The 15,034-nt window shown below is 39.0% G+C and overlaps 3 protein-coding genes across 3 annotated transcripts; 2 read left to right on the top strand and 1 right to left on the bottom strand.

Annotated features, from left to right (window-relative positions):
- Positions 1-401: 401 nt before the first annotated feature.
- On the top strand, positions 402-4,604 carry LOC137948334 (probable trehalose-phosphate phosphatase C). The gene is made up of 9 exons (XM_068794432.1): positions 402-593; positions 2,294-2,434; positions 2,627-2,698; positions 2,779-2,898; positions 3,377-3,436; positions 3,518-3,619; positions 3,709-3,786; positions 4,149-4,289; positions 4,446-4,604. The coding sequence occupies exons 1-9, from the start codon at positions 402-404 to the stop codon at positions 4,602-4,604; spliced, it is 1,065 nt and encodes a 354-aa protein (XP_068650533.1).
- A 4,160-nt stretch (positions 4,605-8,764) lies between these two features.
- LOC137956211 (ethylene-responsive transcription factor ERF061-like) lies at positions 8,765-10,541 on the top strand. Its single transcript, XM_068803597.1, has one exon. It carries the CDS (start codon positions 9,308-9,310, stop codon positions 10,226-10,228), a length of 921 nt encoding a protein of 306 aa, XP_068659698.1. The 5' UTR covers positions 8,765-9,307; the 3' UTR covers positions 10,229-10,541.
- A 2,073-nt stretch (positions 10,542-12,614) lies between these two features.
- Positions 12,615-13,481, bottom strand: LOC137956220 (ATP synthase subunit b', chloroplastic-like). Its single transcript, XM_068803609.1, has one exon. It carries the CDS (start codon positions 13,356-13,358, stop codon positions 12,672-12,674), a length of 687 nt encoding a protein of 228 aa, XP_068659710.1. The 5' UTR covers positions 13,359-13,481; the 3' UTR covers positions 12,615-12,671.
- Positions 13,482-15,034: the final 1,553 nt, after the last annotated feature.

Here is a 15,034-nt window from a genome sequence, read left to right on the forward strand (position 1 = left end):
AGTTCTCTATTATGTTGATATGGACATGGATTTTTCCATTATCACCGGGACTCTAAGGAAACAATAAAATCAGCTTATGATGAGGGCATTGGAAGCCTTCATGTAGACTATCTTCTTGACTTCGATATGTCTCCTTGGTTCGTATCTGATCGTAACAATTAACAGTTCAATTGGGAATTTTTATCACAATTCCTTCTTGTTTCTTGTTTGAAATGTACGGATCTCGTTTTTGGAGTTATCAATAGCCATAGATGATCACTTGTTTTTTTGTTTTTCATAATCTCACAAGAACCACTAGTAAATGCAACAATAATATTCTCTATCCATCTCAGTGCCCTAGTCCTTTTTTATTGAATGGCAATTCACTCTATACTTACTACCTTTCCCAGCATATGCTGTCAATGGGGTTTCAGCGGATGCGGGCCTACCACCAGAAGCTCGAGGCAATTTCCAAATCATGGTGCGGTGAGAAAATGGAGAGGTTCACTCTCACGAAGCTACCAAAGTGTTGTGATTTGCATGAAACTATAGAATGTCAGCGCCCCGACACGATTGACGCCAGTAGAGAAGGTGGAGCCTACCATACATGGACGGTAAGTTTTCGTTTCCTGCGACTGGAGGAAGATCACTATAAGGGATTGACACACCTCATATTCCATCCTCTTATAATTCTGACACAGATTTCTTCATTCGTTCATCTCTATGGCGACCCCCTATAGACTGTTTGTTTTGCAGCTTTACTACAAATAATTCTGCACATATCTATGCATGCCTAAATTATGCACATGAACTATGACAATAGCTTCTTCTGGTTTTGCAAGGAGGAAACAAGTTTGTTTTTGCTGTTTTTCTCCAAAAAAATTCACAGTAGAGTTGTTGGACATCCAGTGCACGGTCATCTTGCCATCTTGTGGTGCTCCACAGTGTTTTTTGAGATATGTACAGAAGGTTTTTAGTGGAGTACCCTAATAGAAAAATAAGGGTATGCTTAAAGCTTGTCTTAATGGAATTACAATGAGATTTTAGAAAGAAGAATTAGAAAACTGTCATCACTTTATCTCACAATTTGAAGAATTTTTTATTTAGTAATTCATGTTAACTATCAATTCCTGCTTTTCCAAATAGTTCAAAATTTTGTACTATATCCAACCTTAAGGCCACGTTAGTGCCTTTGGTTAAAAATTTATATTCTAGGAAAAGCTAAAAATAATTTTTATAGGATACATATTTCCTAGAAACCTTGAGGTAAAATCCTATTAGTGACTTACTAGGAAATTACATGAAAAAATTTAGAAATTTCTAAGGCAAATTAAATGGAAATTAATAATCAATCTTATACATTACCATACTTATCTGATAAATTTTCAGTAAAATAAAATATCAAATACAAAATTTCCTTGTGTTGAAAATATTACAATATCAATTGCTAAATACTCATTCAAAAAATTTCCATATGGTTTTCTTGCCCATCTTGGCTGAAAAATCTTACCTGAAATTATATGATTTTTGTGGTAAGGATTTCCAATTCGAAAAATGTTTCCAAGAAATATGAGGTACCAATGGTCATTGGAAACATATTTCTACTTAGAAATGTCTTTCCAACATTTCCTAGAAAAGTCACTCACAGTGCCTATGGGTTTTAACTTTGTACACAGTCTCTCCAGATTCATGGTTTCTCAAATTGTATTCTGATAGAGACAAATTAGATGAAGGTTTCCTGTAGCACGTTTCAGTCCCTGGTACTAGGGTCATTCGTTTGTGTGGTCAGTGTGAATGAATGGTATTAATGGTAGGCCCGGATTTCATGTATATTTCAAAATACTCATTTAGATGAGTAGCCAATAAAATGCCTTTTTTAATTTAAACAGTTTAAAAAACAACCGTTTAAATTGTTGCTTTTAAGTATTTAAATGTCAAAAACACTATAACATTCTCTTATTGGTTACTCGTGTAAATGAGTATTTTTACCATTCTCATAAAATCCCATTCGGTTAATTACCATCTCACTCAGAAGCAATTATACTATCAGAGGATAGGCACCTCAAAATTCTATCTACATTTGACCAATCAAAACCATGCTGCATAACTATTTGTCTGCTGAATTATATCCCCTTATCCAAGTCTTTTATCATGTCGGCTGGGTAGGCGCAAACTAGTCATTGAAGTTACTGGGCTTTTCTTTCTTTATGACCCATCCAAAGCAAAGAAGTTGGCTATGGAAGATCTAGCTCAATGGTTTAAAATGCCTATCAAGAAAATGGGCTTGTGAAACGAGTTTCTGTTGATTATACAGATGAAGCATCCTTCGGCATTGAAGATGTTTGACCAGATGATGAGCGGAGCTAAAAAAAAACGGATTGCCGTTTTCTTAGACTATGACGGGACCCTGTCGCCAATAGTAGATGAGCCGGACCTAGCCTTCATGTCCGAAGCGGTAAATTCAGACAACCATGATACCTTAATTTCTTTGTCACTGTAGTATGTTTCCAGTGCGAGTATAGCTGGAGGTTGATCTTTTTATGGTCTGTAACTGTACATTAAAATTATAAAAAAATTTAGTGAACACAAACTACAAATTCATTCTTTCATAATTGCAACTTGTAACTAAACTTTGCTTTACCTCTAGATGCGTTCGGCCGTTCGCGATGTCGCAGAACACTTTCCGACGGCTATTATTAGCGGACGGTGCCGTGATAAGGTCAGTGAATCGAGATTGGCTGAAGTTATTGTTTGTAAACTACGAACACGATAGAATAATACTCACTGTAATCTGTGCAGGTTTACGACTTTGTACAGCTGCAAGATGTGTACTATGTTGGAAGCCATGGAATGGATATAATGGTTCCTTCTGAACACCCGAACAATTGTGGCAACAGTGATACGAAGGTCAGCTGCTGGGTACGGCATTCGTGGTCCATTGCTTAGTGCTTTTGTCATAGGAAGTTGAAAAATCGTCTAGTGGCCTGCTAATAAGAAAGTGCAATTTGTTTTAAGTCTTTCTTTCTCGAGGAAAGTGGTAAAGTGCTAGAGAAAACCAATTGATCGATACGGTTAGGAGGAAGAGAAGCAAGTATTAATTAACCAAACAGTTGACTGTTCCCGCTTTCTGTCATGTCTTTTAACTGTAAACTGCTTCCCTGATTTACGAAATCGATGAAAGCACATGTTTATTAGGGTGTGAGTGGCATTCACTGTTCACGGTTCTCTTAGTTGCCTACAATATCTTAAGCATTTGGCCTAGGAATACAATGACCTTGTGACGTTGGGTTAATTCGTGACTTGCCAGAGAAATAGGGATTTTGAATTTTTTAACATTTTAGCATTATATTGCTCAAGCTCTTTTTGTTTTCTAAGCTGGAATTTTCTTCTCTTGCAGCTAGGTAATGAAGAAGTTCTCTTCCAGCCTGCCAAAGAGTTCCTTCCGAAGATAGAGGAGGTAGCAGTAGTAGCTAAGTAGTATTAGTTAAAGACTACAATATATTCCAGTTGGTTAATTTTGTTTAATAGTTTTCTATAGATATATAGAGCGTTGGATGAAAGAACCATGAAAATACGTGGGGTACTGATTGAAAATAACAAATTCTGTTTGTCCGTACACTTCCGACGAGTTAATAGAGAGGTAAAGAGGATCCTCCTCTGTTGCATTTCTTTTATGGCCTTGAGGTCAAGGAGTATTATGCGTGACTGAAACATTTTTCCGACACGCAGGACTGGATTATATTGGAGGAGCAAGTCAAAGATGTACTCAAAGACTATCCCAACTTTCGCTTGACATGGGGAAGAAAGGTAGATCATTCTTCATAATTTCTATTTGATACTAGTTCATTTCTCTAAACACACTCCTCTGTGTTAACAAAAGTTCAAGACTGTGTAGCTGAAGTTTCATAAAACAACATGAAGAAATCTTGAGATATTAACTGGGCATTAGTTCTTTATTCATTACATGCATCCGTTCTTTAGAACTCTCATGGGGTCTGCTGAGAGGTTTCTCAAGATAAGAAGACAATTAGATCAGTCCACTCATGTGACTCTTACATGAGTGGACGGCCTTGATCACCGTTTCAAGCTGAGATGCAACTCATAAAATCTCAAGATTTGTACAAGAACCTTTCTTCTCTTCACATAGAAAGTATGCATTTTATTTTCAGGTGATGGAGATTCGCCCATGCATAAAGTGGGATAAGGGTTGTGCTCTTGAGTATCTACTTGATACTCTAGGTTTTGGAACAGACACAGATATCCTCCCGTTTTATTTAGGGGATGACCAAACAGATGAAGACGCATTCAAGGTGAGAATCTAGTGGTGTTCTTGTTTTGTTCTTTCAAGGTCAAGAAGAAGAGTTTTTCTTTCTTCTGCATTTTCTAATGGAGTTACAAAACTCCAGATGCGAAAAAGTGAGTTTCGTTGTGGAGTCAATTTTTTACTTATTTTTCTGCACTAATAGGTCCTGGAAAGAAGAGGGCAGGGATTTCCTATTATTGTATCTTCGATCCCCAGGGATACCAAAGCTTCCTTCTCGCTCCGTGACCCATCCGAGGTTATGTCATTCTTATTGCGCCTAGCAAAGTGGGGAAGAAACTTTTCTGCCAGCAATTCATTCTGAAATTAAGACCTTGTGTGTGCATGCATGTGAGTACGCCTATACAAATTAGACCACTAGAAATAAGAGAAAATTACATAGCGGTATGCTAGTGTTAGAAACTTCCCTTTAGATTTTAGGTTTCTGCCAATTTTTCTGAGATTGCCATTATTTTTATTGAGCTTTCTCAAGGAATGATGGCCATATTTGTATTTATGCTACTTCATGGTGAGAGGCCTAACGTCGATGTAATTGACAATTCTGATGAGTGAGAAGCATTTTGGCTCTTCTCTCGGAAATATTGTTAGTGTTTCTTAATTTTTGCGGAAAATATTTCTTTTTGTGCCACTTTTTTCTATTCAAATTGATGTTCTAGTTTTTTTTTTTTTTTTTTAACGACGACATTAATTCCTAAGCCATATCGATGCACCGGGGTCTTGATACGATACCATGCTATAATCAAGTCAACTCTGATTTGAACTTGGGTAATGTACAAATTGCAAGATTTTCTCAATTCAATATTATATCATATGAAAGCTCTACTTCGATGGGTCTCACTTCAATGATTCGAGCAAACTGGATCTAATGCAGTCAAATCATATCTTGATTTAGGTTACAAAATAGGTTAATTAAATTCCCTTGATTAAATCAACTCAATTTCATAACCTTTGGAGACACCATCATGAAGCTACATAACACCAATAAATTAATTATTTAGAGTTAATCATTAGATTTATAACTAATATGTTTGAGTTAATAATATTATTTAATTATCATGCTTTAATTATAATGATATAACTATATAGTATATAGAACTTACATTATATTTATACTTATTTATTTATGCATTCATAACATACTATAGTTATATTTTAGTGGTAACAGTATCATCACTAATAGTAATAAAAATTAAAGGGGTGGTGGCGTTTGAAGCCTGAAGAATCAACTCACTCCTAATTTTTCTCTTTGAGAAGAGATATGTTTACGTGTGCTTCCGTTGTTCTCTCTTTTAAATCCCCACCCCATGGTTAAAAACGGAAGAGAAGGGCAACTCTAGGGTTGGATCAGAGAGATTCTAATAGCCATCATTTCACCCGTCACACCATGAACCACCCAATCAGGATAAAACTAGACTCAAATTCTTATTAGAAACAAAAACTTAAAATTTTACGACATTGAAATAATTGACCAAGTCAAAATCTTCCCCCGACGATGGGCCCCATCCCCAAAACAGGACAGAAGCTTTCTCCTCTATTCTCGTAAAGATACGACCCAACGAACTCCAAACAAAAGTTTAAAATTTCCAAAAATTTCCGAAAATTTCCGAATTTGCCGACATTTTCAGCTAAACAGACCGAGTCAGTCTCATTATCACCACAATGGGGCCCGCAACGCGTACCATGTGTCAGCTGTCGCTACAAAACAAACTGTAAACTTTTTGACTTTGGGGACGGTTGCGGCTGCATCGACCGAGATGGATACTGACCAGCCAGGAAACGAGTCTCTAGAGGCAGAGAAAAGTCCAATGGAGAGCTTTTTCGGAGGAAGGGCCCAGACGAGGCCCACGATGTGGAGGAGCGAGGCTTCAAACCGACCTCAGTCGACCACTCGGACGCCCGTGGAGAGATTGTCAAAGGCGGACCGGGTCATCGGACATGGCAGCACTGCATTGATTCCATAAAGGTAGTAGTGATGGGAGCACCCATTAAAGGCTGCGGCTCGCCAATCCAATCAGTCGACGACATCTCGCACAAGAAAAAAGAAATTTAATTAATTTTCTTAAAAAGGATAATTATAAAAATTCAGATAAATAGAAATAGTGTTTATGAGCTCTATTTCATAAAATTTAACTCCTCCTTAATCCTATGTTGTGATTGATTATACACATAGTAATTGTTATAATAAGCAGTATTTTCCTAAATAAAAATGGTTTAAAAAAATTACTCCCATTTTTTAGCCAAAAAAGAAAAAAAAATTCTCCGGTGACATGAGATTTTAATGAAATGTAGAAAAGCAGGAGTCACGCCAGAGGTGGAAATTAGATAAGAATGTCACTTGTTTCGTGGGGGTGGGGGTGGCGTGTCATGTGCGAGCAAACGCTGCTCCTGTCGGGAAATGTTGATAGTTGTTGCTCATGACCCATCGAGCCCGGTAGGACCACGCGCTCCCCTGCGCTGTCATCCTGACTTGTTTCACATGCTTCCAACACAAGCCTTTTTTATTCCTCTTCCATTTCACCTGTTTTTTGGCATATGCCAGCGTTTGGCACTTAAGTAAACCGCGATTAGCAAAATTTTATCCAATTAAGTGTGGTTAGTGAAACATGTTTGGGCACTTGAAGCACATTTTATTAGGATCATTTGTCTCAATCTAATCACAAAATTTAATGTAAGAGGGTCGTTTTAAGTGATTCATTCCTCAAGATTTGGAAGGTGACAGGGAAGCCTTAACTACAAACCCCTTTTCCATTTGATTCATCTTAACTTGAAGCTTTCTATTCAATAATAACAATTTACGCTACTCACTAACAGGGCTTTTATCTCTTATTTAATAAAATTTCTCTAACATAATGATAGAATTTGGAGAGAAAAATAATAATAAAATTTAGAGAAAACATCAAAATTTTAAAATATATATATATATATATATATTTTTTTTTTTTTTACTTTTCACGTATATCCAAGAGAAACTACATTTTTATCTCATTTTTTATGGGCATACAAACAAGAGAAAATAAACCTCTTTAGTTTTCTCTCCACTATTTGTATTCCAACCACAACTTTAAAGCAAGGGTAGGTGTGCTATGCAATTATAATATACCTTCCCTCGAACACTTCAAGGGTAAAATTTTCTTTTCTCGTAAGATGTAAATGTGGGTGACAAAACGAGGCTTCATGAAAAGAAAAAAAAAATTAATTGAAATTTTATATAAATTATAACTTTTGCTCCATTTTTAAAATAATAATAATTCCATCTTTAAATAAAAATATTATTACATAAAATAAATAAATATTTTACTTAAAAAATGCAAGATTGATGGGGTCATCAGAGTCGTCACTCGACACCAAGTACCAAGGGGCCGACTTTTTGGTCAAGAGGAAGAAAAGTAGAAATTTGTTCACATTGGGTTAGAAGGGGTCCGACCCCTGCCCGCATGGGATCGTGATTATTTTATTTTTTGACGCGTGGACCCACAACGGATGTGACGGTTACCTTTCTGATTTGAGTACGAGGAAAGAAGCCTTGAATTCAATCATCCGTTGGTTGGTTAGTTGTTGATACCATCCTTCGTAGCCGTCACATATACACGTGTCATCCTTCCTCACCTTTGATCGACTCTTACGTTCATGTGACATCATAATTCAATCGAATGCAAATATATATTTAAAAAATTATTTATTTATTTTTTTAAGATAATTCTATTATTTATATTTATATAATATAATGATTTTTATATAGATTAAGCAGGGATGGGTTACAATAGGTTTCAGGTCAGATTTCGGGTTGGGTTTAGATATTTAAACCCATCTCTGACCCGAGTAGTAAACCACATTAAATACAAGTATATATGGGAAATTTTATTCATACGTGTCAATTTATACACACGAACACGATTACGTTAGAACTACTACTCCCGACTGATGAGCTGTGGGAGGCCAAGCCGAAGGCAAAAAAATAAAAGCAAAAGTACGTCCAAAAATATGATGGATTGATTATTAACCAGCGAAGCAGAAACGTGGCGTCTAAATTTAATACGAAGTATGTGATCACTGTTCACAGCTGGGTGTAGGCAAGGAGAAAAATGACTTTTTAACACGGATAGTAAAGGCGAAAGGGGTACGGACCCGGGAGTCAGTTGACAACGAGCTCCACCACAAAATCCGACGCTGAAGATACGCGGACCGAACCGGCCAACCTGCCCCTTGTTCCCGCTTCCCGTGTCCGTTTCTACCTAGCCTGCGCCTGTTGTTTTACTACAATGCCCTGGGTATTTACTTTATATTTTTAAATTAAATAAATTACAAAGGAGCACCCAAAAATATTTTGTTTTACTACAATGCGCCTGTTGATCTGCGACAGTGAGGTGCCTTCGGGGGTTATTTGGGAAGAGAGATTTCAGCCTGCCTTTCGCTATAAATGAGTGCTGAGAGCTCATGGAGGGAAGACGGAGGAAAATCTCAAGATTCAAGAACCTTTCTTCCCGAAAAGATTTCTTTTCGAATCTCCTCTTTACGAACTCCTCGGCGGATGATGATTTCATGCACCAATTCTCGTATTTCCGCTTCATTTGCGCTGCTTTTCTCGAAATCTTTGGCTTCTGGGTGACATTCCCGGTTTCGACACCAATCGTCTCTCTCTGTGAAGTCTCCGTCTTCTTGGCAAGATTTGTACTTGAACGATTGGGCTTTTGTTCAATCTGTCCATCGAAATTAACAGTTTTCCTACCGCATTAGAGTCTCTTGTTTCATTTCTTTTCTCGTTCCTTACAATTTCCTTCGTTTTGTTAGATTTAGACGATTTTCTTCTTAGACTGAAATTCCTCTGTGTGTTTTTGTGCTTTATTATCCTTCCCTTTGTTCGCAGAAGGATAACCGGACAGTTTTTTTATTCTCCTGTTCCCTCACGGAGTTTTCTTCAGTCGTTTTCAAATTACTCGGATTTTGTTTCTGTTTCCCTTCGTTGTCCACAAGGACGCTTTGAACGACCGGAAAAAAGCACCGGCAATCATGTCCGGAAGCCAAGACACCACCTCGCCGTTCTCTTTCTCCAACAACCTTGACATCCGGTCTTCCCTGTCTGAAATCCTAACCACGGGAGGGACGGGCGCTTTGGACATGATCTTCTCTCTCCACCCGGCACCCAGACCAGAAGCCGGTGTGGTACACTTCCCGGAGCCAATTGGCTCCTCCGTCTATCTCCTTCAGAGAGATCTCCTTCAGAGGTTCAGCGACCAAAACAGGGGTAGCCGAACGCCATTACTGAGTGGAACAACCTCCTCTGATCGTATGTACGACAGTATGTGTACCGACAAGAGCACAAATACGAGTAGAAAGAAGCTGTACAGGGGCGTGAGGCAGAGACACTGGGGCAAGTGGGTAGCGGAGATCAGACTCCCTCAAAACCGCATGAGAGTGTGGCTGGGCACGTACGAGACCGCGGAAACAGCCGCGTACGCGTACGACCGTGCGGCCTACAAGCTACGCGGCGAATACGCTCGTTTAAATTTTCCCGAGCTGAAAGACGGAACCAAATCCAGTTTTGCCGACAGCGCGAGGCTGGCTGCCTTGCGGGCGGCCGTCGACACGAAAATTCAGGCAATTTGCCGGAAATTGAGAAAGGAAAAGGGCAAAGCATCGTCCAGTGCTCCCACCGTTCGAACAGGGAGCAATTGCTCCTCCAGCTCCAGCAGCGAGAGAGAGGAAAGACCTATGGAGCCCCCTTCATCGTCAAGTCTTGCCACGGGTTGGCATCACCATGCTCTACCGGCGGGAGCCTGTTGGTCCAAGGAATCAGACTCCTCTCCAAGCGTCTCAGACGATTCTTATCAGGTTGCCTCAGTGGGTCATCACAATGATTTCGAAGACTGTTCGTTGGCCAAAATGCCCTCGTTCGACCCAGAGCTCATCTGGGAAGTACTCACAACTTGAAAAAGATTCTCAAGCCTCCAGCTTAATCAATCAGAGTATCAGATACGGAGTGGCAACTTGATGTATTTTTCTCTCTCGTGTTTTGGGGCTTAGATATGTTAGATCGGTAGGTCTTACCATCTAAGAATATGCTTTTGTTGCTGGATGATGCAAGAATCCACAAGCCTGGTTGGGGATTGTCATCTTGGTTTTTGCAGATTTTTTTTGTTGCATCTATAATGAATAATCAAGGGTTGTCTTAATGGCAGTTTCATTAATGTTGTGATGGCCTTCGTCTCACCAATTAATGAAGCTCTTTGATTTTTGGAGTCAGTTTATGGGAACTTAAAGGGTCCTTTTTTCTGCTGTGGTAGACTTGCTCGATTCTTCCATGGTTTTAACTTGTATGTATTAGGAATTAAACACCCAAATTCAATAGTAGCAGAAGAAAAAATAATCAAGTACAAACACATAAAATTTATACAGGTTTGACTCTATCCTTCGGCCACTGCAATTATGATGAATAAGAAATTTACAAGAGAAAATCCGATACTACCCACGTTACTTATTTATGTCCTGTATCAGTCTTGTATCACAAGTGATAAAACACAGAGTTTGTAGAAGACTGCAAGGTGAAGTGAATTAATTTTTTCTCTGCGGTTCGGTGTCGAACATGTAGACGGCATCGCCGACAGACTCTCTGGAACTGGAAGGGTCATGATGGGTTACCCAAAAGAAGCTGATGACTTCCAGTCACAATGAATCTACAAAAAAACCATGCTTGTTTTCTAATCCAATCGCATCTCCTTTTTCTATATCCCGTCAAACATTTACAGTTCAATTGCTTGGGCGAAATGCTATTGAGTAAACCCTTTAGCAGAATTAATACCAGTGAGAAGTTGAAAACCATCTTCTTCGTTAATACGATGCTAATGCTTAGTAATGGTCCAAAATTCAATAACAGAAGGACGAGGTAATCGCGAAGGAGTTTTATTGGGTACGAGGAAAAGTAGTATTTAATTTCTACTTAACTCGGATCATCACTCATCGAGCTATTTCTCTGTAATCTGAAGCGTTCTAATTGAACTGGTAAAACTGTTGAACGCTGTCGTGGTTCCCTTTGGTGTTGTAACTCTACAGTCCGGAGATTCCCGAATCAACGCAGTAAGTGAGACTTAAATGTGTATTGACAAACTTCAAGAAGGAATTTGACTGGAAAAAAGAGTGATAATTGAATAATGAAGATAAGAAGGCATAGAATCAGAGCAAGAGATCGGAACATAGAATGGGTAGAGCTATCAGTGAACATTTAACAGAAAAATTGGTATGAAGCTCGTCTTGATCTTTCTGGTTCAGATGAAGTAAGGAAGAAAAAACTTCTTGGTGAATCGATCAGAAGTATGATGTCAATATGATTTGGACGCTTCACCCTAAAGGCCCCAATTCACTAATTTGGCTTCAGAAGGAAGATTCCACTGAGACTTTCCGATGGCATTATTCCCGTTTCTGTAACAGGTCCGAAACTGGTGAAAACACTGCAAAGCGAGGATCTGCTGTCTAGTCAACTCTGCATTTACGCAGAGCCTGCTGCACGAACCAGAACATGAGTTTGGAAACAAATTACTTTGGGAAAACTCAACAAAACTTCCTAGAACGGGAAGAAGGCTGTTAATCGAAGAAAGATCTAACTGTACTTTTGTTTCAAATGGTTGCACACTCAGAATTCCCTCTAAACCACCTCTTGTTTTTCTTGTACTCTCTTTCCCCTTCCTGCATCGTCCTGCCTCTCCGTTTCTCTCCACTTGTTCTCCCTTTAACAAGCAAAATCGTGCTCCAGCACGATAGTTCGGCCGTTCTGAGAGACTCAATCTCGAAATCATCTACGTTAATGGGAGAGTTTCTCTGCTGTATCTTTCCTCCAATCATGGCCTTGTATGCCACCAGTCATGGAGTTGTAGCTTTCTATATAAAATGAGACTCGTTTATAATTTTTTAAGCATAAAGAAAAATATGAGGTTTTATGTTTTTTTTTTTTTTTTTTTTTTTTGTCTAAGCAAATCTCAACCGTCAATAATAGGCAGTGTTCACAAGAAATAAACAGTTCTGATTTTGTTATGCTTCAACTTTTCCCTTGGATTGGGCTTTCAAATGGGCCGTTGGTGTCTACTATATAGAAAAGATATTGGAGCCATTTTAAGGAGTAGGCCCATATTTATCGACTAGGCAGAACGAACTCATGTGGGAATGGCTTCTGTAGCTTGAAGGCCGTGACTGAAGGAGAAAATCTGCAGAAGACGGCTTTTTGAGAGATCAGACTCGTCTCTCTGTGAGACATCCCAAGTTCAACAACAGGTCCACGAGCAGGGTATTTGAAATGAAGGACAAATATATTGGGGTAAACAAGTCGAAAACGAAAGAGCCTGTTTAATGGTGTATTACATCGATAGGTAGGGAAACAAAGAATTTAAAGAGGAAGAACCTTCTTCACGATATCCTCACTGAGATCAGCGATCTGTGAGTCGAGCGCTTTGATGGTGTCCTCTTTCTGTCTCTCAAGTTTCTGCAGAGCTTCCGCCAGTTCCGCCTCCACTTTCTTTCTCCCTTCTTTCAGCTTCTCCTCCAATTCCGCCGACGTCTCCTTCTTCATCTTATTCAGGGCTGCGGAGATCTCCGCCCTGGCCGCCTTCAGCACTGCTGACGCCTGATCTTCCAGCTGCTTCACCTCCTCCGAAGTGTCTTTGACACTGCTGAGGCTTTCCCTAATAGCTGCGTCTCGCTCGTCCATGAAATTACCCAAAGGAGTGTAGTAGATTTTGTCCAGGGCAACCATCAAGATAACAAACTCCAGGGCGATGGCAGGGAGGGTGAGATTGAAGTCGAAAAGAGCAGCTTTTTCTATCTCGGCGGCGAGCGACGGGGAGGCATACAAGAGGGCTGTCGCAGCAGAGACAGTCGCCGCGGTGATCGAATTGCGAGAAGAGGGATTCCACAGGCGGAGAAGAAAAGACTGGAGCTTTCCGCTATTGGAATGGGAGGGAGCAGTGGGGATTGAGACCGTGGGTGGCTGTTTGAAATTGGGATTCTGGGGGAGGTTCGGGGATGGACTTGATGCTAGGGTCTTGAAGCTGGAAGCCATGACGATGTTGGCCATGTTAGCCTGATGGGTCACCGATCGACCTCTGAGAATTTGGCAGTGAGGAAGAGAGAGAAGGAGAAATGGCGCCTGCTCCTCCTTGTGACGGAGGAAAATCCTATCCTCCCTGTGGATAGTGGTTGGCTTCCATAGATCATGAAATGTAGGGACACAGATATTTTAGAATGTGTGTTCGTTATAATTTCTCCTAGTCCTAGCAGTTTGCGCGAAATATTTCACAAATGGAACAATGCAATTAAATTAAATTAATTAATATTTTCACTCTAAATTTTTGTTAAATTTTATTCTTATTTCTTACTTCTTAGACTTATTTTTTGATAAAATAAAATAAAATAATTATTAGAAACCAAAGAATTTTAATAAATTATCTATTTTTAATAAATATTAACAAAATAACCAATTTTCAAACTTAATATAAAAAATACGCAACTTTTAACGAAGAACTGCACATGTGTACCATCCAAGATGACACGTTAGCTTTGACCGCTTATGTACTGTTTATTTACTTCTTTATTAAAAGGTAAATGGCTAGTAGGGTAAATAAATAAAATATAAAAATAATCATATAAAAAAACCTAAGAACAATGTCATTTTAAAGTATAATAAAATCACTAAAGATGACAAAATCCTTAGAAAAATAATTGAACCATGTTATATGTAATCATTTATTAGTTAATTAGGTAATTTTATAAATGGTAAATGGGTATCTGGGTAAAATTGGGTAAGAAATTTTCTTCCGTTTTTATTGTATTCAACCCGTTTTCCAGTTGGGACGAGTCAAAACACAGTGATAACGCGTGACACCATATGTCTCGCCCAAGTGTTATTCTCATCCGAGTTTGTAACCAAATCCGTGCACCTTGTAACTCAAAAGCTGATGCATCTAACGACTCTAGTCGAGTATCTCGTTGTAGAAAAAGTGACACGTAGGAGTGGCTTCGAACCGAGCTGGCTCGCAAGCGGCTCAAGTTCGGCTTGATTCGATTCTCGTTAAAATGAGCTGAACTCGACCGAATCAAGATTCTGCTAGAAAGCTACTGAGCTGGCTCGTTAAAGAGTGACTCGCGGGAGCGGGAGCAGGGGAGGACGTCGAACCCCTCCCGTCCGCCGCTCTGGCCGCCTCTGTCGCCGTCAACAACTCCTCGTCGGCCACTACATCCCCTTCAATTTCTTCCTCTTCCTCCACTTTCTTCGCCTCCTCTGTTTTCATCGCCGACGACAAGAGCACACCGTCCCCCCACCCCTCCTCCCTTGAAGTCGATTTCATAAAACCAATTTCACGCGTGTGAAAGTCACACGTGCGAGATCATAAACAAGGAAAAAAAACTTTTTGTTCCTTCCTCATGACTCTTGAAGAAATTGAAAAGATATTTCAGTAGAAATACGTTTGTAGAGACTATTAGTGGTTTTTCAATAAATGTTGAAAAGACATTTTAAGTAGAAATATAGGGACCATTAGTGTCTCATATTTTTTGAAAATATATTTCTAATTATAAATTCTTGTTAAAAAATCATATAATTTTCTAAGTAAGATTTTCTTGCTAAGATGGACTAGAAAACCGTATAGAAAAAATTTGAATAAGTATTTGACAGTTGATGATATAATACTTTGAGCATGAGGCAATTTTCATAGCAATTTTGTGTTTGACATTTTATTTGATTAAAATTTATAG

Source organism: Aristolochia californica, unplaced genomic scaffold (assembly GCF_029961685.1).
Source record: "Aristolochia californica isolate CCGP_79_NKW_82.1479 unplaced genomic scaffold, dmAriCali1.0.hap1 SCAF_1, whole genome shotgun sequence".
Taxonomy (NCBI): domain Eukaryota; kingdom Viridiplantae; phylum Streptophyta; class Magnoliopsida; order Piperales; family Aristolochiaceae; genus Aristolochia; species Aristolochia californica.

What these genes read in the sequence shown, in the direction of transcription:
- LOC137948334 (XM_068794432.1), top strand. Translation starts at nt 402, where the DNA reads ATGGGGTTTCAGCGGATGCGGGCCTACCACCAGAAGCTCGAGGCAATT. An exon ending in TCCTTCCGAAGATAGAGGAG is followed by an intron (nt 3,437 to 3,517) that starts GTAGCAGTAGTA and finishes AGTTTTCTATAG; the next exon opens with ATATATAGAGCGTTGGATGA. An exon ending in TCCGACGAGTTAATAGAGAG is followed by an intron (nt 3,620 to 3,708) that starts GTAAAGAGGATC and finishes TCCGACACGCAG; the next exon opens with GACTGGATTATATTGGAGGA.
- LOC137956211 (XM_068803597.1), top strand. Translation starts at nt 9,308, where the DNA reads ATGTCCGGAAGCCAAGACACCACCTCGCCGTTCTCTTTCTCCAACAAC.
- LOC137956220 (XM_068803609.1), bottom strand. Translation starts at nt 13,358, where the DNA reads ATGGCCAACATCGTCATGGCTTCCAGCTTCAAGACCCTAGCATCAAGT.